The following is a 25,506-nucleotide window of genomic DNA, read 5'->3' as shown; positions in this document are numbered from 1 at the left end:
ACACTAATAAAAGATGCCCAGAACCTCTACAGTGAAAGCTATAAGATATTATTGAGATAATTAAGGAAAAAAATCAAAATAAAAGAGACATATGCCGGGACTTCCCTGGTCGTACAGTGGTTAAGAATCTGCCTGCCAATGCAGGGGGCATGGGTTCGAGCCCTGGTCCGGGAGGATCCCACATGTTGCGGAGCAGCTAAGTCCGTGAGCCACAACTACTGAGCCCATGCTCTAGAGCCCGCGAGCCACAACTACTGAGCCCACATGCCACAACTACTGAGCACGCACACCTAGAGTCCATGCTCCCCAACGGGAGAAGCCCACGCACCGCAACGAAGAGCGGCCCCCGCTCTGCACAGCTAGAGAAAGCCCATGTGCAGCAACAAAGACCCAACGCGGCCAAAAATAAATAAATAAAAATAAATAAATAAAAATAAATAAATTTATTAGAAAAAAAGGAAGACATATGCCATGTTCATGGATTGGAGAACTTGATATGGTTAAGACTGCAATTCTCCACAAATTGATCTATAAATCCTAATCAAAATTCCAGCAGGCTTTTTTTTTTTTTGGTAGAAACTGATAAATTCATTCTCAAATTCACTTGTAAATACAAAGAACCTAGAAACCCACAGGAATTTTTTAAAAGAACAAAGCTGGAGAACTTACTCCATCTGGTTTTAAGACAGCAAAGCTATAATAATAAGGGAGTTTGTTACCTCACTTATAAAAAAACTTGAGATGGATCATAGATCTAAATGTAAAGCCCAAAACTATAAAATTTCTAAAACAAAACACAGAAGAAAACTTACGTGACTTTGGGTTAGGCATAGATTTCTTAGAAAGAACACAAAAAGCCCTAACCATAAAATAAATTTAAAAAATACACTGGATTTCATCAAACTTTGAAACTTTTGCTCTTTAGAAAGCATCACTAAGAACACAAAAAGGCAAGACACAGACTGGAAGAAAATACTGCCAAAACACATATCAGAAAGAGGACTTGTATCCAGAAATGCGTACACACACACACACACACACACACACACACGCATGCCCACACAGTCTTTAACCACAGTATGAGAAGACAAAAGTCCCATTTAAAAATGAGGGAAGGGACTTCCCTGGTTGCGCAGTGGTTAAGAATCCGCCTGCCAATGCAGGGGACACAGGTTCGAGCCCTGGTCTGGGAAGATCCCACATGCCGTGGAGCAGCTAAGCCCGTGTGCCACAACTACTGAGCCTGCACTCTAGAGCCCGCAAGCCACAACTACTGAGTCCACACGCTGCAACTACTGAGCCCGTGCACCTAGAGCCGGTGCTCCGAAACAACAGAAGCCACTGCAATGAGAAGCCCATGCACCACAACGAAGAGTAGCCCTCGCTCGCCGCAACCAGAGCAAGCCCACGCACAGCAACGAAGAGCCAATGCAGCAAAAAATAAATAAATGTATGTTAAGTTTAATACATAGTGAGACGGATACCTGTATATACCAGCTCTGTCCACTGAGAGGGCTTAGAAGCACTTACAACTCAGAAGCAACAAGCACACCTAGTGCCCAGATCTTGTTTCTAAATTCCATTGTTCAATGAAAGGAACAGGATTCCTAGGAGAAATGGCTGATTCTAGGGCTGAGACAGGGAAAATACCTGATGAGTCCAGATCACATAGTGCCAGAAATTAAGAACGTGCTTTAAAAAACAAACGAACAAAAAGGAGATGAGAGCATGTCAAAAGGACACAGAACCCATCCTGAGAGAGCTCTCAATGCCACAGTTGAAGCAAGGAAATAAAGAACATCGTATCAGATTGTAACCTAAAGTATAAAATAAATAGATACAAATCCATACTGATAATTAAACGACTGAATAAATAAATGCGTGGAGGGAAGAAGGGACAAATCTTCCTTACAAAGTACCCAAATAATGTGTGTAGATAGTCTCCCTTCCAGGAGGTGGAGCTTCAGTCCCCTCTTCTGGAGTGGAGGCTGGGCTTAGAATCTGGCTTTCAAAAAATTGAGCAGGGAAAGGGAACTCTAGAGTGCATAAACCTGGGAGACATCACCTTAACCCAGTGATCAAGGTTACTATCAACAGTGATTCGTCATGGTGATTTAAAAACAGGAAAGAATGAAAAACTGTCAAAGATCAGAGAAGCCTAGGAAGTCATGATGACTAAAACCAGTGTGGTGTCCTAGACTGGATACTGGAAGAAAAAAAGACATTAGAATCCAGTCTAATCACAACAAAACATCAGACAAACCCCAATCAAGGGATATTATATAAAACAGCTGACCCAGTAATCCTTAAAACTGTCAAAGTCATCAAAAAAATCAAAGTCTGAGGAATTTTCACAACCAAGAAAGTCTAAGGAAGCATAGCTACTAAAAGCAGTATGGTTTCCTGGATGAGATCCTGGAACAGAAAAGGGACATTAGATAAAAATTAAGGAAATCTGAATAAAGCATGGACTTTAGTTAATGATGACTTATCAATACAGGTTCAATAATTACGACAAATGTACCATACTAAGGTAAGATGTTAATAATGGGAGAAACTGGATGCGGGGTTTACAGGATAACTCTCTGTACTATCTTTGTAATAATTCTATAAATCTAAAACTGTTGTAAAATAAAAATGACATAGTGGAAACACTGGTGAAACCTGAATAAAATCCACAGCTAATAGTAATGTATCAATGTTAATTTCCTGGTTTGATGATATGCCAAGTTGTATGTACCATGTCAAATGTAACATGGCTATGCAAGAAGTTAACATTAAAAGAAACTGGATGAAAGGTGTATGGAACCTTTCTGAACAATCTTTACAAGTTTTCTGTAAATTTAAATAGAGTTTTTCTTTTCCTAATGGGCAAAAATATTTAAAATTACACCTCTTAAAAGATAACCAAAAAAAAAAAAACAAACAAAAAAAGATAACCAATAAAGATATGAAAAATTATCATAATAGAAATACAATTATAAACCAAACTAAGGAAGCACTATATACCCAATAGCTAAAATTAAAAAGACCGACCTCTTAAATGGAATGCACAAATCCCTGAAAGACACAAGCAACCAAGGCCTACTCAAGAAGCAGCTAACTTCAGTAACACCTCAACTATTAAAGAACTGAATTCCTAACTCAAAGCCCACAAAGAAGACTCCACATCTGGGCCCACAAAGGCCCAGATGGCTTCACCGGTAAATTCTACCAACCTTTAAGAAATAATTCCAATTCTACACTTACTCTTCCAGAAAACAGAGGAAACACTTCCCAATTCACTAGTTGTGACCAACATTACCCCAACAAAACCAAACAACGAGCTGGCAAGAAAACAAAACTTCAGATCAATATTCCACCTTAATATAGATGCAAAAATCCTTTACAAAATTTTAGCACATTGAATCTAGAAATATACATAAAAAGAATAATTCATCATGAACAAGAGGGGCTTTCCCTAGCAATCCTAAGTTGGATGAACATTCAAAAATCAATCAATGTACTTCACTATCATAATACAAGAGAAAAACATAAAATTATCTCAACAGATACAAGGAAAAGCAATTTGACAAAATCCAAAACATTTAAGCAAAAATTCAAAATGACAACAGCAGAAATTTCCTAAAAAACATAATGCCAGAAAATTATGTTGGACATTGATGAGAAGATGTCAAAGTTTCGAAAGTCATCAAGTATGAACCCAATTTCTTCTAAACAGTTAATTACATTTGATCTTAGAAGGTAATCTGATTTCTTTACACATCAAATATGCCTTCTGACTGTATTTATACTTAGACTAAAATTAATTCTTATATATTGAAAATGCTTGGGTTGAAGTATAATTGGGCCAATTTGGAAAGGGAATGAAGAAAAAACTATAGTAGTAAGGGCTTCTAATTTCCTACAGGTAAACCTTACAGTAGATAACAAACAAGTACCTGGTATTACCCTCTGAAAGGAGACAAGGAAACCAAAATTTCTGTCTCTATTTGTCAATGATCATGGGAAAGTTGCTTACTTTCTTTAGGTCTCATTTTCCTGTTATTTTAAAAAGAGATTTCACTAGATTCATCCTTAAATTCATCAAATATTTAATGAGCTCTTACTGTGTGTCAAACACTTTTCTAGACACTGGGAAATACAGCCATGAGAAAAAAAAAATAGACAAAAATCCCTCTCCTCACAGAGTTTAGAGAGACAGACAAATAAAATTCATATGTGAAGTGTATAGCATGTTAAAGGGTAATAAATACTATGGAGAAAAACAAAACAGGGAAGAGGACAGAAGGTACTGAGGGGAGTGTGGTTTTAAGTGAGGTTAGAAGGGAACTAGATTTCTAGGTTCACTTTCAGTTCAAAAATACAGTGATTTTCTTATATGTTGACTAGGCCGCATAAAAACACACAGTGAACCTCTGAACTTGACCTCTTTAAACTCATACATTCTATCACCTTGCTCTGTGTGTCACCACTTATATTTTAGAAAAATAGGATTAAACATACATTTTTCCATACTGAGACAAAACATATGCTGTCACTTAATGAAATAAGTAATTTCCCAGTCTTGCCTTGAGAGAGGAAAATAAGAAAAAACCTAGCAGTTTCTCCCCAAAGGCTCTAAAAATGTGGTATTTTTGTACACTACAGAAAGGATTAAAATTAGCTATTTTTTCTCCTCCTCCAATATATCTGTGGCCTGGAGTTTGGTCCTTTACTGGACCTAAGTTACAAAAGGAGGTGGTTTAATAGCTTCTCCAAAGTGGAAGATTTTCCATAGGTGTGAAAAGTCGTATGAATAAAAAGTGTCACTACCACAGTTATTGCAGCTACCATATTTTGTATGCCTGCTACGTGCCAGGTACAGCACTAGCCATTTTACATATTAGACTGAACTATATGACACTGCCATTTATAGGTCAAAGTCAGCAGTTTTATATAGATTAAATACTTTATCATCCATTAATTTCAAATTCCACGAGAGAGAAGTCTGTATAGGTTAATTGCAATGTTGCTTTCTATAGTTCATCCACTGAATTATTATCTCAGACAAATCTTACAGATAATGGAACTTTTGTTTGGGGACATAAAGACCTTCTGCCAAGTTGACAGTGCTGTGAACGACAGCTAGAAGATACTGCCTATCTATGGTATCGAGTTTGTGCAAACAAACACTTAAAATTTTTCACTTCGGACTTAATTTGAGGATTTGAGTTTTAAGTATCATTATCTATAGCAAAAATTTCATCAAAAGCTATCATTAGCACTGTGACTTCATTTTGAGAAAAGTTCCATTTATTAGTTATACCCACTATTCTGCTTAAAAAGACAGAATCTTCGTTCCAAAATTAATATATTTTTCCCCACTAGGAAGAGTATAAAGCAACCCCAAAATTATACTAATATCTTAAATCTGTCCATTTGGATTGGAATTTCTATTTCTTTGGAAATACCTCATTAAAAGAATCTTTCCCCAAAGAGAACACTGTCCATAAACCAACCTATTAAATTCAATCCAAATAATTGTAAATTCATCTTTTAAAAGCAGATCAGAAAAAAAAAAAAAAAGCAGATCAGTATCTACAGTTTATTATTTTTTTTCTTCTGGCAGCTATTTTTCATTCACTATACAGTTTATGTCTAGAGTTCACATTTATAAGATATTAATAAAATAGATTTTGATTATCTTCTAAGTAATTGTATGCAATCTAAAGTTTCAACTAGCATAAAAAGGCAGGCACTTTGTATGTTACACTATTAGCAGATGGGAAAGTTTATTTATAACATTTAAATGCCAACAGAAGTCTCAGTGAAACATTAAGAGGAAAAAAGAAAGAAAAAACTACCTGAAGTTTTTTTGGGGAAAAAAGAGGGAAATAAATACAAGAAGAATACGGTGATCACATTTAGAAATCAACGAATTTAAATAGGTTAATATATAAAAACCTACCAGCTCATTGCTTGTAGATGTGAGTCTTAGTTTTTCTTCAATTTCCTTTCCAATTTTCTGAACAGTTACCTGAGTCTGTTTAATTGCACACTGGGCTCTATGAAGCCTAGAAATAAAAGTTGTAGAAAAATTTAAGTGAGTTAACTATAAACTCAACAGAGCCACAGGCATAAATGGAACAAAACGAGGACAAAGTTTCCAGGATAAAGAGAATTAATAATGAACTCAACTGATGATTTCACAATTCTCTAGCATATTTACAACAAGGAAATAACAAGAGTCACGATATGTTCTAAAATACCCTTTCTATACCCATCTGACTGTCTGTGATGTATTGAGAGCTAAAATGAAGAACTCACAGGAATCTGAAAGAGACCTTAGAAAATAATCTGATTGAACCCTATCATTTTACAGATGGGAAACTGAGGCCCAGAGAAATTAGCTACATTACTAAAGTCACCAAAAAAACCCACTGCTATGAAGGCTATTACTTGATGGGTATCCACAAAGAAAAAAAAAATTAACAATAATCCCAAGTTAAGAAGACTGAATTAAAGCAGCAGCCCCTTTGAAACAAGGAGCATTGAAAAAATTAATTAGTTTTCTTTTTTGCTTTAATTATGGGTTTGTGTTTTTCTTTGTCTCTTTGTCTTCAAGTATAGCTTATATATTTTGTATACATGTACATACTAAAAATGGTCAAATTGTCTTTATTCACAGGTAACATGATTTTCATGTAGAAAATCATTAGGAATCCACAAAACAACTACTAGAACTAATAATGTCACAGGATACAAGGTCAACAAACACTCAGTTATATTTCTATATATGGGTCAGTAATTTCACAGTCACAATCCCAATCCCAACAGGCTTTGTTTTTGTATGTATGTGTGCTTCTTTTTGTAGAAATTAAGAACTTGATACTATAAATTACATAGAAAAACAAAGAATCTAGAAGAGATAAACCAATCTTTAAATCTGCCAGATTTCAAGACTTCCTTTTTTATAAAGCTACGTAATCAAAACCATCTGGTACTGGCATAAGGATCAAAAAACAGATCAATGGAACAGAATAAAGAGTATAGAAACAGACCTACACATATATGGCCAACTGATTTTGGACAAAGGAACCTAGGCAAATTAATGGAAAAAGGAAAGTTTTTTAAACAAATGGTGCTGGAACAGTGGGTAAACACAGTTGCTGTGAGGTAGGGAATGAATCTCATTCCCTACCTCACAGCAGAAAAAAAATTAATTCAAGGAGATCACAGTAAACATAAAAGCTAGAGTCATAAATCTGTAGAGGAAAACACAGAATCTCTTGCAACCTTGGGGTAGGCAAAGATTTCTTAGAGAAGACACAAAAAGCACTAACCTTAAAATTAAAAATGGATAAATTAGGCACTGCCGAAATAAAAAATGTCTTTTCATCTAAAGATGTTGTTAAGAAAATATAAAAGCAGTCCATGGACTGGGAGAAAATATTTGTAAAACATTAATTTGACAAGGTACTGTGCCTGGAGTATATAAAGAACTCATACAAACCAGTAACAAAGAGACAAGCCAATTAAGAATGGGCAAAAGAGTGAAACACTTCACAAAAGAAGATATAAGAAAGGTCAATAAGCATAGGAAAAGGTGCTCAGAATCTTAGTCATCATGGTAATGAAAATTAAAATCGTAATGAGATAGCATTTCACACTTGTTAGAATAACTAAAACTAAAATGACAACACCTGATGCTAGCAAGGATGTGCAGCAACTGAAACTTGCATGCATCGGTGATAAAAGTATAAAACAGTATCATCACTTTGGAAAACTGTTTCTTGTAAAGTTATACATACATCTAACCTATGACCCAGTATTTCTACTCCTTACCATTTACTCAAGAAATACAAAAACACGTCCACAAGAAGATATGTATAAGAACGTTCATAGAAAACAATCCAAACGTCCATCGAACAGGAGAATTAATAAGCAAATTGTGGTATATTCATACAGCGAAATTCTACTCGGCAATAAAAAGGAACACAACACTGATATACACAACAATATGAATCTCAAAAAACATTATGCTGAGTGAAAAAAGCCAGGAACGAAAAAGTACATACTATATGATTCCATTTAAACAAAGTTCAAGAACAGGTAAAAGCAATGTATGGTGACAGAAACCAAGAGTGGCTAGCTGCCTGGGTGAGGCAGGACTGACTGGTAGAGAGCAAGGTGAACTAAGGAACTACCTGAGGTGATGGAAATGTTCCATGTCTTGATTGGGGTGAGGCGCACAGGAGGATAAACAGAACTTAAACTTGAAATCTAAGTATTTCACGGTATGTAAATTTTACTTCCGACTTTTAAAACTGGCCAACTGTCCTAAACTGAAAGTAATCCTATATATGAGGACGTTAATTTTATCAGGGAGTTGATGGCATCAACACCTCTGCCAACATTATTACTACGACACCTTGCACTAAAAACATTCATGACATATTCTGCACTTTCAGAAGTTGCCTGATAGTTACTGAGGATTTCTTAGGTCATCTAAAAAGGAGCAAATCTTATGAGATTACTCGTGAGAGCAGTTCTTCTGCAACTTCCTCAGGACTCCAAAGGAATCCAATAGAGGAGATTATCCTCCATCCTACTGCCTCCTGCTCCGGGTGTGAATTCGTACACACTCTCTTGATGGCAATACTCACCTACAAAGGTGATGCTAAAGAAATTTAAAAGCAAGGAGAGGACCTTTGTGATGTGGTCCCCACCTCGTTTCTGATATGCTTACTTTGCACGCGCAATTCCAGCAATGCTGAACTACTAACAACTCTCCCCAAACACGTCATGCCATTTCTTCCTTCTGTACCTTTCAGCGAGCTGTTCTATCTGACTACAAGCTTCACTCTCTCTTAACAGATAAGTATACTCCCAAACCCACTAACAGGCAGCTGAAGCATACCTTCTTCTTCAAAGGCCTTCCCGACTGTTCCAGACAGGTAGAGGCACTTCTTCCTATGGAGATCCACAGCATCATGTATACAACACTAACAAAGATTATAGAACCACATTTTACAGCAACTGCCTATTTCCTTGTCTATTTCTTTACTAGATTTCCGGGAAAAAAGAAAAAAAAACACTCATTTTTTTTCATTTACATTCCCAGTACTTAGCAGAGAATGTGGCACAAAAGCACTCAAAATATACTGCTGACTGAAGGTCGACTAATGCCTGCATATAAAAGTACAGTCCCAAGATTTTGATTATTTTTACTGATATCAGTAAAAGACTAAAAGACTAATGTACTAGTTTTCTATAATTTCAAAATATATTCGAAACAAAAATCACATAAATTAAAGACAGTTCACTCTGGCAAGAAACAAGCAATTTCTACTAAAAATGTTATCAGAATTCTAATTTGATAGGCATTACCAACCCAAAGTAGAAATCAACAAAATAGCCTGTTACTTTGAAAGGCGGGAAAATGCTGCCTAAAACTCACTAGAGTACTATGCAAACAACCTTGTCAAATGGTAAAGACTCTAAAAATAAAAATGATTCATGACCATAATTAATGTATGACTTCAACTATTTGGCTCTCACTGCCCCAGACGCTTTCTGATCTTACCTTAGGGGCTTAAAACACACAGACAGAGTCACATTTCCTCCAATCTTCAGTGTTATCCAAATAGACTTTCAGAGCCCCTGCTACATCAAGACAGAGCTAATAACGTCCCCCTTTCAAGCTCAAAAGGAGAATAAAAGTTTGAAGTGTTTAGGCTTTTAAACATAACATGGGACATCCTAATTCCCCTGGGGGTGAAGAGGTGAAGGACTGACAAGAAAAGAAACAACTGCCTTACCTCCAAACCAGCTAGCCAGTTTCAGAGGAATGTTTCTTGATTTTGCAAACTATGAAATGGTACTATAAAGAAACATAAATCATCCAGTCATCTGGGTGATTAGTAAAAACCAACACTAACACCCTCAAGCTGAAATAAAACTCATCATCACTGGTGTGGGGAGGATCAACTAGCTATCTGATAGGTATTCTGGTTATAGCAAATTCATGCATATTGGATCAATATGTTTTGAGATAACAGTAAAAGTGAAAGTGGGTTTAAAATAATGCTTTGCAGCTAGATATTGCTGTGAATGTAAAGATACACTGAACAAAAAGTGTTATGTCAAATGAATATTGAGACCATACCTATCAGATATTAATAATAATCTCAGTAAAGGAGAAGTGAGGAAACAATTTTTGCCTACTTAGTATTGATCATATCACATCTGAATGTTGCATTCAATTTTAAGATGATGAATGACAAATTAGAGCACCTAGAAAGTCAGTGAAGTATAGCTCCCTATGGCTGGCAGGGAGAGATTAAAAGGGAAAAGAATATATAGGAAAAAATAGGATTCTATTGAGAGAAATAGATACCTTATCATTAATGAGTTTGTATTCCATATGAAGGAGCTTAGATTTTTATTCTGAAGGTATTAGGAAACCATTAAAAAGTTTTAAGCCAAGAAAGATTTAATGACATATGCACTTTCTTCCTATAATTAGGTGACTGGGATACAGAGAAACAAGACTGTAAACAGGAAGGCTAGTATAAGGTTATTTTAACAGTCCTAGCAAAAGTTTAGGCATTGTCTTAAATTAAAACAGGAACAGAAAGGATGATGTAGATGTGAAAAGTTAGAGAGGAGATATAAAAAATGATGCCTGAAAATTACCAACATCAAGAACGCAAGAGAAGACATCACCACAGATCCTATGGACATTTAAAGGCAATTAAGGGAAATTATGAACAATATGTCAATAAATTTAACAACTTAGATGAAATAGTTAAATTGCTTAAAAACCACAAGTTTCCAAACCAAACAAATGAAATAGAAAATCTGAATAGTTGTTATCAGTTAGAGAAGCTAAATTTATAATTAAAAACCTTCTCACACAGAAAACTACATTCAGATTGCTTCACTGGTGAAATACTAGTCTTAACAAAACCTTTCAAAGAAGAAGGAACACTTTTCAATTTGTTTTAAGAGGCCAGAATAACCTTGATACCAAAACATCACAAGAAAAGCAAATTACAGACAATACAAAAATCATTAATAAAATTAGCAAATCAAATCTAGCAATATACGAAAAAGATAACACATCTTGATGAAGTGGATTTACCTGAGGAGTACAAGGCTGATTTAACATTTGAAAATCAATTGTGACAGAATGAAAGAGAAAAAACATATTATCTCAAAAGATGCCCCAAAAAAGCATTTGATAAAATTCAATACCTGTTAATGATTTAAAACAAAAATCTCTCAACAAGCTAAGGAAAAAGGAGAGGTTCCTCAATCTGATAAAGGGTTTATACTAAAACTCTGCAGGTAATACTTAAGATCAGGAATAAGAAAAGATGTCTACTTTCATTACTCTATTCAACACTGTACTCAAGATCCAAGCCATTGTAATAAGGCGATTTAAAAAAAGTCATAAATACAGGAAAGGAAGAAGCAAAAATGTCTACTCACAGATGCTATATGACTGTGTACATAGAAAAAAATGTTTTAATCTATAATCAAACTAATAATAAACTTAGCAACATTGCAAGATTCCAGGTTAATTCACAAAAATCAATTGGTATTTTTATATAGTATCATCAAATAACTAGATGTGAAAGAAAGACCTGTACACTGAAAACTAGAAAACACTGCTGAGAGAAATTTTTAAAAAACCTAAACAAATGGAGTCATGTACTATTTCATGGATTGGAGGTTAAGAAGTCAAGTCTCCCCCTAAATTTATCTAGAGTCAATTAATCCCAATCAAAAGCCTAGCAGTCTTTTTTTTTTTAATTGACAAGCTGACTTGAAAATTGATATGGAAATAGAAAAGTCCTAGAATAGCCAAGAAAATGTTAAAGAACAAAGCTGGGAGAATTACACTACCAGATTTTATGACTTATCATAAAGCTAGTTTGTAAAGCAGTAGTAGTTGCATAAGGCTAAACAAACAGATTGATGAAACAGAAATCAGGATATAGACATAGCCTATTCAATCAATTTATATTTTGATTAGGGAAAGAAAAGCTTTGTCAACAAACGACACTAAAATAAACTGGATATCAATATGGGAAAAAAATGAACCTTAAACTCTACCTCACATCATACATAAAAATCAATTTGAAATGATCAAAGACTTAAATGTAAAAGCTAAAACTATTAAGCCTCTAAAATAACATGTAGGAAAGTATATTCATGACCTTGGGTTAGGTAAAGATTTCCTAAATAGGACACAAAAAGCACTATCCATAAAATAAAACCCTGATATAGCATACTTTATCAAAATTTAAAACTCTCATCAAAAGACATTATTGAGAAAATGAAAAATCTAGTCAGAGAGTGAGACAAAATATATATATATATCTGACAAAGGACTTGTATTTCTAATGTGTACAAAGAATTCCTACAACTTAACAATAAAAACCAAACAACCCAATAAATAAAAAAGGGCAAAATATTTGAACACTTCACAAAAGAAGATACAAGAATGGCTAATAAGCACATAAAATGCTGCTCAATATCATTAGTCATCAAGGAATTAAAAATTAAAATCAAAATGATACACCAGTACAAACCTACTATAATGGCTAGAATTTACAAAACAATACCAAGTGATGTCAAGGAGTAGAGCAATTGGAACTTTCAAACACTGTTGGTGGGATTCTAAAATTGTATAACTACTCTGGAAACTGGTAATTTCTAATAAATTAAATATACACCTATCATATGAGCAGGAAGCTCCACTCTTAGGTATAAGAGAAATGAAAGCATGTGACCACAAGAGACTTTTTTTTCTTCCAGTTTTATTGAAATATAATTGGCATACAGCACTGTTTGGTGAACATCCATCATCTCATATAGATACAAAATAAAAGAATAACAAAAAAATTTTTTTTCTTGCGATGAGAACTCTTAGGATTTACTCTTAACAACTTCCATATATAATAATACAGCGGTGTTCATTAATCACGTTGTACATCACATCCCTAGTATTTATTTATCTTTCTAACTGAAAGTTTGTACCTTTTGACTACCTTCATCCAAATAGCCCACCTCCAACCCCTCACAAAAGTCTTTTGGAAAGATATTCTTAGCAACTTTATTTATAACAGTCAAAAAGTGTAAACAACTCCTGGAGATGCTGTGGAGAAAAGGTAACCCTCCTACACTGTTGGTGGGAATGTAAATTGGTGCAGCCACTATGGAGAACGGTATGGAGGTTCCTTAAAAAACTAAAAATAGAGTTGCCATATGCTCCACTAATCCCACTCCTGGGCATATACCCAGAGAAAATTCAAATTTGAAAAGATACGTGCACCCCAGTATTCTTAGAAGCACTACTTACAATAGCCAAGACATAGAAGCAACCTAGGACAGATGAATGGATTAAGATGTGTTGGGACTTCCCTGGTGGCGCGTGGTTGAGAATCCGCCTGCCAATGCAGGGGACACGGATTCAATCACTGGCCTGGGAAGATCCCACATGCCACAGAGCAACTAAGCCCGCGAGCCACAACTACTGAAGCCCACGCGCCTAAAGCCTGGGCTGCACAACAAGAGAAACCACTGCAGTGAGAAGCCAGCGCACTGCAATGAAGAGTAGCCCCCGCTCACCGCAACTAGAGAAAGCCCGTGTGCAGCAACAAAGACCCAATGCAAACCAAAATTAATTAATTAATTAATTTAATTTAATTAAGAAGATGTGGTACGTAAATACAATAAATACAATGGAAAATTTCTCAGCCATAAAAAAGAATGAATAATGCTATGGACCTAGAGATTATCATACTAAGTGAAGTAAATCAGACAGAGAAAGACAAATATCATATGATACCACTTATATGTGGAATCTAAAAAAAAGATACAAATGAACTTATTTACAGAAACAGACTTGAAGACATAGAAAACACACTTACGGTTATGAAAGGGGAGGGGATAAATTTGGAATTTGGGATTAACAGATACACACTCTATATACAAAAAAAACAACAAGGACTTACTCTATAGCACAGGGTAAACAACTCAAATGTCAATCAACAAGATAATGCATAAGCAAATTGTGGTATATTCATAGAAAAACCACTCACAACAATAAAAAGGAACAAACTACTGATCTATACTACAATATGGATAAATTTCAGAAGTATGCTGAACAAAAGAGTATACCGTATGGTTCCATTTATAAGAAGCTGAAGAACAGGAAAAGCTAATAAATAAGGAGGCAATAAGAAAAGTGCTTGACTCAGCCAGGGGTGGGGACAAGGGTATAAGAATGACTGGCAAAGCGGTATGAGGGAACTTTCTGGAGAGTGAAAAATATTCCATATCTTCATGGAATGATGACAATGTGGGTGTGTATATCTGTCAAAACTCATCAGACTATACATTTACATTCTCTTAATTTTATGTTGTATGAATTGTATTGCAAAAGAAAAAAATGATCACTGGTGTATGGCTTGGGGAACCAGGAAAATGGTGATGTCATTTATTGAAAGGGTGAACAGGGATGAGCAGTTTGAGAAGAAAGTTCTGCTTTCAGTTTGAGGCGCCTGTGCAACATCCGAGAGGAGGTGTTGAGTATGGGTTGAATACAAGGATCTGGAGCTTAGGAGACAGATCTTGGCTGGAGATAAAAATATGGCAATCATTAGCACACAGATGGTTATTAATGCTATGAAAGTAATGACATCATTCTGGAAGACTGTGAGAATGAGAGAGAACAGAGCCTAGAACAGAATTCCGAGGAAAATCAATTTTTAACGGATCAGAAATAAAGAAATAAAAGCTGCAAAAAATTCTGACCCAGAATTCCAGAGAAGTAGAAGGACAGCTGGGAGAGGTGGTGTTACAGCAGTCAAAGGAACAGAATGTCTCAAGGAAGTAATAATCACTGTCATAAAATCAAGTAACCTGAGGCCTAGACAGTATCTACAGATTTAGCAACAAGGACTTGATTAAAACTGTTTCAAATCTTTTCACCTCTCTCTATAACTACTGCCACCATCATCTTCTATCTAACCAGTAGCCTCCTAACTGGTTTCTAAGCTTCAACTCTTGCTCTTCTCAATTCCAATCTCTACTCAGTACCACAAGTAACCCTGTTCATCATTTGGTCAGTACTAATTGTAGCTTATCTGCCCAGTCTCCAGAACACCTGCCTTATAGAGCTGTGTCCATAGTCTGATATCACCTACATCACTATGCCTGTTGCAACATGTCAACAATCTTTCTAGACTGGGAAACAGAATATAAAAACTAAAGACTTTGTCCTATCAGCAACACAGTCCAGTACTCCAGGTTTCTCTTCTCACAGGCTAAGAGAGATAGTAAACAAGTTCTCTTTACATTGCAAAGTCTCTAATACATGTCTGCAATTAAATTCCCTTAGAGACAACTATAGAAATATCACAATCTACAAACTTATAATTTAAAAGACTAGTGTTGTATAATATAGCTAGGCCTAACCACTTTACCTTTCTTCACCTCTGATTGATAGACATGAAATGTTTTACTCTAGGCTCTAAATAATAGCTAGTGTTAATAGCTAGTGTTTGATTATCTATACAATGCCTTTCATTAGGTAATACATCTAACGGTAGTTAACAGGACTTTCCTGGTGGCGCAGTGGTTAAGAATCCGCCTGCCAATGCAGAGAACACGAGTTTGAGCCCTGGTCCGGGAAGATCCCACATGCCGTGGAGTAACTAAGCTCGTGTGCCACAACTACTGAGCCTGCGCTCTACAGCCCACAAGCCACAACTACTGAGCCCACGTGCCACAACTACTGAAGCCCGTGCTCCGCAACAAGAGAAGCCACCACAATGAGAAGCCCGTGCACTGCAAGGAAGAGTAGCCCTCGCTCACTGCAGCTAGAGAAAATCTGCGCACAGCAACGAAGACCCAACCTAAGCAAAAATAAATAAATAAATAATATATTAAATTACTTTAAAAAATAAATTAAATAAAGGTAGTTAAAATATATGTACTTCTAGTCATGTTTATGATACCTTCCATCAATGAGAAAAGGATTTTTCTGGTGACTGAAAAGGCTATGACCTATAATTTTTTCCACACTAAATACAATTTTCAATATATTTTTTTAGAATTCTAGTCAAATAAATCTAGACACCACAACAGTCATGAATCACCACAGTGCTCCAAACTTCTGACCTAAAGAAACCACAAAATAATACATGAGTATTGTCTTAAGCCACTAAATTTATGGTAATTTATTATCCATCGATAGAAAACTAATACTCTCTTCCAATCCAAATCTTGACTACCTTGCTTTCAAGGCCAGCTCAAATATCATCTCTTCATTATTTCATTTACAGAGCACATTATCACATTAGTCAAGATAATATCTGCACTTTATAAATCTTTAGTCTAATCCTTTATCTGATAATAATCCACACACATTTTAATTTATTCATTCATCCTATCTTCACACTGTGCGCTTTCCATGTTGCTAATACTGAGCCTGGTGTTGAGAGAAAAGTCATTGGAGACAGTCTATCTCTCCAGAAACAGACAATTTATTTACATATTCATGCAACAAACACTTAAGTGCCTAAATGCCTTAACACAGTGAGCCCATGCCCTGTGTTAGGTAATGGAAATACAGAGATCAGAGATGTACATCTTATATTCATAAATGCACAAACATTGTGGAGAAACGGGTGTGTAAAAAATTATAATAGTGTAATACTATGATAGAGGTACATATAGGGTAATAGCTGAGCTAAAGGAGGTAAATAGCTGAGCTAAAGGAGGGACTTCTATTTTAGGGGTAGTATCAAGTGGAGGTAAAGTCTTCTAGGAAGAAGTAAAAACTAAGCTGATATTAAAAGTAAGAGTAGAATTAACTAGGTAAAAAAGAAGAAAGATATTTCAGACAAAAGGAGAAGCAAATACAAAAACAGAGAAAAAAGACTGCACAACATTTTCAAGAACTGCAAGCCTTTAGCAAGGCTGGAGCACAGGAGCACAAGGCTCCAGCAAGGCTGGAGCATCCTCTCATATGCGAGAGGATGGCAAGAGATGAGGGCGTAAAGGTAGACAGAGGTCAGATTATGAAGACTTAGTATCAGGCTAAGGAGTTTTATTCCCAAGGTAATGGGATAAAGTTTAAAGTGGGAGACCTGACCGAATATATGTTTTAAATTTAAGACTATTTGGGCTGCAGTGTGAAAAGACTAGGGTACTTCCCAGTACAAAACGACCCAGAAATTCCTTTTTGGAAGAGGAAGAATTCAGGTAGAAGTCCAGAAATAGATAATATTTGATAAGGCTACCCCTTATCTGAGTTGTGTGGTCCTCCTCAATAACCCTGGGAGGATGGCTCTGTCTAGAGTTCACGTCATGCTCTGATCATCTGTTCACTGCCTCTCTCCAGCACTAGATTCCATACTCCTTGAAAACCTAGAGCTATATCTTAGTGTTTGTGCTCCTGAGCTTCCCCACAGTTCTGGTACAGACTTCAGTACACACACAGCTTCCCTTCCATCCCTCAGGAGTAGGGAGGGGCCTATCTCACCCTTCCTCTTAGACCTTGAAAGCACAGTAGATGATAAACAACAGATGACTATTTTAAGATTTCTTCTGATTCTGTTTTCCTCAGATTCTATGAAATACTTGTTGACCGATAAATTTACTCATGTTTTCTTATAAGTGTATCAAGCATAGAAAAATTCCTGGAAAACTGCCTTGAGAAAGTTTTTTTAAAGTTTGCAAATCACATTAATATTAGAGTACAAATTTCTGATTGTCGAAATTCCTCTTACAGAGTGATTTTTATAAATGAACATAGCGATTCAGATGGGTCTGCTGGGAAGATCTATTACTTCTCATTCTAGATACTACATGTCTGTCAACAGAGCCTGATTTTTTTCTGAGAGTCACATTCCACTAATTATTAACACTGACTTGACTACTGACTAAAGGTCTACGTCTTTTTTTCACTCAGGCTGTGTCCATATGTCAAGCCTTCCTCTTCTTATACAACTGGTTTGGGAACTTAATTTATCCCAGTTAAATTCCAACTTGAAATTAAAGATGGGCTGAATATATATTCTACCTTTCCAGTCCCCAGAGATCATCTTATATACTGATTCTGCTATACAAAGTAATCACCATCTCTAGAAGCTCCACACTATCATTTCATTAGCTTTCTAAGTTTTTAAGCTTTGCATAAGTTTCTATACCTTTGTTCTAATGCTTAGACTGTAATATCGTAAAGGGTAGAACTATGTCTCCCTTGTTTGCCATCATATCCCCAGCATATTGCACAGTTTCCAACATGCAGTACTCAATAAACACATGGCGAGTAAATAACTGAATGAATGAACATGTTGAACAAGACTAGATAGAAAAACAGAGCCCTATGCCATGCCATTAGAAATTTCCCTCTAGGTTGGTAAGTTATTAAGCAGTTATAAATCTTCCTATCTTTACTATCATCTAGCTTATCCTTCTTATCTTGCTCCCCAAGCTTTCAGTCATAGCTTGCCAAAGACCTTACTAGAGTTATTATCTGGATCTACAAATCTACTTACCCTTTCAAAATGGACACATCAGTCTGAGATAACTGGTTCTTGGGAAAAGCTTATTAAGGGGAAGGGATTTAAGCTTCAATTTGAAGGAAGGGTAGGATTCTGACAATTGTATGCAAGAGAATAGTCATTTAGGGTATTGGGAATAGCTTTTCAAAGTCATTAAGGGAGCAGAGTGCCTTGCATGTTCAAAATAGGAAGTAGGTAGTGTGCTAAAGCAAAGGGCACATGAGAGAATGTCATTGAGTCTGGGAAGGTTGATCAGAGCCAAACTGCTGTGGATTTGGAATGCCTGAGAAATCTTTTGTATCTTCATAACACCTACAGCAATCTTGGACACATGGGAATCACTCAAATACTTGTTGACGGGTTTACTAAATATGACAGTTTCCCAAAAGACCAGAAGTTTACCCTAAAGCCTGCTTCTACATTCCTCTGTCTAGACCATGCACATAGTTGAGAAGAATACACAGTATCATGGTAATGGCATCAAATAAGACAGAACACTACTGCTACTTATGAAATTGAGGAGACAGTAGGTGGTGTGAAAGCATGTGATAATGAGTGTGTCAGGTCTAACCAAGATGTGTCCTCAAAAGCTAACAAACAGGGCTTCCCTGGTGGCGCAGTGGTTGAGAGTCCGTCTGCCGATGCAGGGGACACGGGTTCGTGTCCCGGTCCGGGAAGATCCCACATGCCGCAGAGCAGCTAGGCCCGTGAGCCATGCCCGCTGAGCCTGCACGTCCGGAGGCTGTGCTCCGCAACGGGGAAGCCACAACAGTGAGAGGCCCGCGTACCGCAAAAAAAAAAAAAAAAAAAAGCTAACAAACAGCACTGAGGAAGCAAAAGTTATAAAACGATAATCAACTCTTTGAATTTCCAATTTACATTTCAAAAACTCACTTCAGGCAAGAAGAACCACAGTTAGCATAAGAGTAGGATAAATCATTCTCAGATTTTTTCATAATACCATCCGTGTGCTAAAATGCAAGTTTAATTTAAAATATATTCATTGTACGATATACTTGACGAAGTACATAAAACGTACTTCAGAATTAGAAACAAGAAAGAGTACAAACTAGGATATGGACAAGGTTTTAAAACTTAAAAGTAATACTATACAGGACTTCATGCCAATAAACTAAAAAGAACAGAAAAAGTAAATGATTTTCTGGAAAACTATTAACTACCAAGTTTTCTCAACAAGAGATTAAAAACCTGAGTAGATTAATAACCACAAAGAAATCAGAAAGGTAACCAAAGGGTAATACCTTGTGGGGGTAGAGGGACTGCAGACCCTGATCGTTTTATAGGTGACAGCTACCACCTAAATCTAAATTACATAAATTGTCTTAAATCATGAGAAAATATAGACAGCTTCTCAATTCATTTTAGGCTAGTGTAACCCTTATGAGTTTTGATATGAACCTGAACAGCACACACAAAAATAAAACTACATGTCTGCCTCACTTATAAAAAACTGTAAAATACAAAATATTAGCAAATCTAAGCCAGTGCTGTATTAATAAATACATCACAAGCAAGTAAAATTTATCGCAGGCTTATACAGATGGTTTAACATCATTTAACATCAAGTCTGTGTAATTCACTTCACTAATAGAACAAAGGAGAAACACTAAACTTGTTCATGAGAAAAATCCTTAGTTATACTAGGCATAGAAACTTTCTTGTTTGATAAGAGGAATCTATCAGAAAACTCCAACTTATATCATAATGAATGGTGAAATGTCAGAATATCAAGGATGCCCTCTGTGGCAAACTGAATTTTCCATATACGACCACAATAATATCTCCCATCCTAGATGGTCTTCTGCAGTGTGGACTTAATATTTCCCCACCAAGAGGCAGAATCTATTTCTCTACTTCTTGAATCTGGGCAGGCTCTGTGACTGCTTCGACAAATAGAACATGGCAGGAGGGACCCTGTGCTAGTTTTAGGGACAGCCCTTAACTTCTACTTCCTCTCTCTAAACACTCACTCTTGGGTAAACCAGGCTCCATGTAAGAAATCCAACTACCCTGAGAATGCCATATGTGAGGAAGCTGGCCACGTAGAGAAGTATTTGGAGATAGAGATGGCTGGCCAGTCTCCACTGTTCTAGCCATCCCAGCTGAGGCACCAAACATGTCGGTGAAGAAGCATCCATATGCCCAACCCAGCTGAACCTTCAAATGACTCCAGCCACAGCTGCCATCTGATTACAACTACTTGAAAGGCCCCAAGGGAAAACAACCAAGCTAAGCTTAAAGACAGCCCACAGAACTGTGAGGATCTGAGGATAATTAATTGTTGTTTTCAACTACTAAGTCTGGGAATGACTCACTATGTAATACTAGAATACTCACTGTGAAGGACTTAGCCAATATAATAAGGTAGTAAAACAAGACAAACACTCTTAGAAAATAGGAGACAAAACTGTTACCATTTACAAATGGTATTATTATTTACATAATATACCCTAGAGAGTCTTTAAAAACTATTAGAATAAAAGAATTCAGTAAAGTAACTGGATGCAAAAATCAGCATGCATAATCTAGAATGCCTCTAATTTCAACAGTTTCTCCATTAACCTTGCATGACATACTGAACAGACTAATAATTTCAATTGGTGGAATCATTGTACCAGTGCAGTATAAAATATAATTGCATTACCACAAATGCACTGTTTGGCTTTGCTTTTGGCTCACACCCATAGACTGTATCTTTAACCCTGGTCAACCAGCTTGTAAATTTGAATGCTTGATCGCAAGGAAGATGGGGCAAGAAGAATGTATTTGAAGTAGCATATATTCATTCTGAAACTACTGTTTAAATCTCATCACTCTCAGGCCTCATTAAAAATAATCCACTGCCTCCATACAACCTATCCCACCAAAATAACACTTCTGAGTGTGAATTTCACTGTCCTGCACTCAGTACAATTTCAAGATGCCCCTTCTACTCCAGGAGTTTCTTCCTAGTATATTTACCTCCTCCTCCATCCTTATTGTATGCTCATATACCTCTCTATGGACCCTCAAAACTCTTCTAATCCAAGAGGTTTCTTCATCCTTCCCTGAAGGCTTCAGGGAAATCACATTGGCGTCTCCTTCTCTAAATCTGTTTTAATGCTCACAGAAAAAAGAATACTAAGTATCTTGTACATTATTTCATTCAGTAAGCATATGTACCATGAAGTTTAGCACTTGCTTTCTTCTCAGATCCTCTCCCTCACTGTGCCTAAACTAACAAAGGATTGCACACTTAGCAAGTATTTAATAGATACTTGATGATTTTTAAAATATATTTTTGAATTATGATTTGAATAATATTCTTCAACTAATCAGCTTTCATAAGAACAGCATTTAAAAAGAAATTACTAATTTGGTTAAATCCCCCTGTTTTTAACTGAGGTATAAGTGACATAACATTACGGTGGTTTCAAGTGTACAGCATAATGATTCCATATTTGCATATTTTGCAAATGATTACCACAATAAGTCCAGTTAACACCACCTATAGTTACACATTTCTTCTTTTCTCGTGTTGAAAATTTTGAAGATCCAAACTCCCCTACCTACTTTCAAATATGCAATACAGTACTGTTAACTATAGCCACTGGCTAAATCTTAACAGAAAATGGTGCCGTGGAGCCATGAAAAAAAGACATGAATTTGTAAACCTTGGAGAGAGATTCTGCCTATTAAGATTTTTTTTTGGATCTTGTCAGACACTCGCAGAAAAGTTCGAACTTCCAGGGAAATTAATAATAAAGATATGGAGAAGCATATTAACAATCTGAACAGAAGGATTTGGTTTCAGCAATGTTCTATGGGTTTATACAGATAAGAAAAGCAAGGTTAGAAAGGCATATTTATGAAGTTTACTCCTGAATGTAAATCAGTGAATATGCTTCTTTCACTGAGAAAAACTTCCTACAAAAAATACAGCTGTGCTTAATGTGTTTAATGACAGCTGAAAACATTTTTGGCTCAAACTCATTTTGTTAATAGAAGGGTAATAACAAGCAGTTCACACTGACAGACTATCCAGAGATGACCTGATAATTCATTATCAGAGTGTGCATCAGAATTACGCGAGATGCTATTTTTTACAATATGTAATGACTCATTCCTGAAACCTTTCAATCAGAACCTAGAATTAAAATGGTAATTATCGGGCTTCCCTGGTGGCACAGTGGTTGAGAGTCCTCCTGCGCATGCAGGGGACGTGAGTTCGTGCCCCAGTCCAGGAGGGTCCCACGTGCCGCGGAGCGGCTGGGCCCGTGAGCCATGGCCACTGGGCCTGCGCGTCCGGAGCCCGTGCTCCGTGGCGGGAGAGGCCACAACAATAAGAGGCCTGCGTACCACAAAAAAAAAAAAAAAAAAGTAATTATCAACATGCCAATATATATAATAAAGTCATAGGATTTTTTAAAAGTACAATTTTTACAAAAATTAATGAATATTGTCTATTTGTGGAACTACAATAGGCAATTTGATAACCTTGGATTTTATAAATATAATAGGTAGTATAGCATAGTGATTAAGTGTGTAGCTGGCAAGTGAGAAAAAAACCAATATATTCTTCAAAGGTTTATTCTGAGGATTAATACTTATAAAGCATCTATGTTTTTATCATTTGAAAAGTACTCAAATATTAGCTATGATTCTAATTATTATTATCTTCTTTAAGCCTATATATTTATTCCAGCAAGAATGCCACTATGCAAAGCATTTTGGGGAGTTGCCCACAAAACTTGTGGTATAATCTCTGGGTATCTTCAATAATGGCAAATCTGCTGGAAGACTTGATAACTCTTGATAACTCTGCTGGAAGACTTGATAACTGAGAAATCATCAAAATTAATCTGGGCCAAACTTGTGAATTAGATGGGCAACCAGGCTGGATAATCACCTTTTAAGTAAAATTAAAATGTGGTGCTATAAGTAAAGCAATTTTTAAAATGTTGTTAGTTCTAGAAATACAGCTGACCCTGTACAACCCTGAACAACAGGGGGTTTCAACTGTGCAGGTCCACTTACATGTGCATTTTTTTCAATAAATATATTGGAAAATCTTTTGGAGATCTGTGACAATTTGAAAAAACTCAGATGAACTACGTAGCCTAGAAATATATATGTTTTTATGTCTGTATATGTATGTTAGGGATTATATAAGGATGCATTACTATAGTGAAAAGGACATTTAGCTGGAAGCTAAAAGATCTGGTTCGAATTCAGTTCTACCAATTTAAGAGCTATGATTTGGAGGATATTATATAACCTCTCTAATCATCTCTAAGCTCTGAGTTCTCTATGGAAGGGGATTAGATCATATTACTGTTTTTAACTTCCATTCTACGGTGCCTGGGCCATAGTAGGCTTTCTGTAAATTTGGCTCAGTTCAAATTTGAATGAGAACAAAGGGAGGTAAAGAAAATGATACAGAAGTAGCAAGGTAAGGTCCACACCTTGTATTTAAGTGCAGTATAAAGTCATTTTTTACCCTGAAATTACTAAAATGGTCTTCAGGACATCAAAATCCTTAGGACCAGCCTACCTTATTCTACTTCTGGCCAAGACAGAGTAACAGAGACTAGATCTACTCTCCCACCTAAAACTACTAGAATAAAAACTAAGAATACATGTGAAACAGTGGTCTCAAGTAACCCATCAGGTAACAAAGGACAATAATACTTGAGAGTGAAGAAACATATAAGGTAAGCCCTATGACTGCCCCAAACTTACTGCCTGGAGAAAGTTAAAAGACCAAAGCACACGGAGGGAGATCCCAACGAGTACAGAGGTCTACCTGAGTTAAGGAGAAAATTGAAAGTCCAGGGGAAACCACAAGTTCTACAGTTCTCAGCATACAGTACTAGAGAGAGAGCACAAACAGAAAACTCCAAAATCTGCAGAGAGTCATACTCAAGTATTCAGCTGTGTACTGATCAGTGAATCACCTGAGGAAACTACTCAAGGCCACAGGGGGAAAAAAAAATCCACCTGAAAGGACTAGAAAAAAAGTAAGCAGAGACTGCACAGGGCCAGGAATAGTGCCTATTCCTTCTAGACAGGGTATAGCCCATAATTCATGGGCCACATAATAAAGTATTGAGAAGAGTTTGTGGATAAAATTAACCCTAGACTAAATGCTGTTTTAGTCCAGCCTTACAAAGCTTAAAAGCAAGATCTGAAAGGACGAAAATTTTTCCAAGTAACAGAACAAAATCTCAGAATAAACCCCAAGAATATTTATAGGACTACAAAAATACCCCACAAACAAAATTTAAAATGTCTGGCATCCAACCAAAAATTACCATACACGCAAAGAAGCAGGAAAACAGAACCCAAAATGAGTAGCAAAATCAATCAGTCAATCAATCAAAACTGGCCCAGAATTAACAGAGATGATATAATAAGTACAAGGCCATTAAAACAGTTATTACAACTGTAATTCATATGTTCAAAAGCTAGACAGAAAAGATTGAACATGTTAGAGACAGAAAAAATTTTAAAGACCCAAACTGAACTTCTAGAGAGGAAAACTACAATGTTTGAAAAGAAAAAAAAATTAGTGGATGAACAAATTAGACATTACAGAAGAAAAGATACCTGAAGATATGCTAAATGTCTATGGACATTTGAATAGGAAATATTCAAAATAAGAAAGAAATAAGACTAAAACAAAAACAAAACAAAGCACCAGTGAGTGGTGGGACAGCTTAACAAGACCCAATATACATGTGAATTGTAGTGCAAGGAAAAAAACAGTAGAGAAAGAGAAAGAAAAAAATATTTTAAAAATTAATGACTGAAAAATTTCCAAGTTTGATGAATACTAGGAACCCACAGATCCAAGAATCCCCAACAAGTTCCAACGATAAGAAGCACAAAGAAAACTATACCAAGGAACATCATAATCAAATTGCTCATACAATAT

General features: G+C 36.1%; 1 protein-coding gene across 1 annotated transcript in view; it reads right to left on the bottom strand.

Annotated features, from left to right (window-relative positions):
- UVRAG (UV radiation resistance associated) overlaps window positions 1-25,506 on the bottom strand; it is a 366,512-nt gene that overhangs the window by 171,911 nt on the left and 169,095 nt on the right. The window contains 1 exon segment of the mRNA XM_060160058.1: window positions 5,951-6,056. Coding sequence (XP_060016041.1) covers window positions 5,951-6,056 — 106 coding nt within the window.

Source organism: Lagenorhynchus albirostris, chromosome 9 (assembly GCF_949774975.1).
Source record: "Lagenorhynchus albirostris chromosome 9, mLagAlb1.1, whole genome shotgun sequence".
Classification (NCBI taxonomy): domain Eukaryota; kingdom Metazoa; phylum Chordata; class Mammalia; order Artiodactyla; family Delphinidae; genus Lagenorhynchus; species Lagenorhynchus albirostris.
The sequence above is the reverse complement of the archived record's forward strand: the minus strand, read 5'-3'. Positions and strand labels throughout refer to the sequence as shown.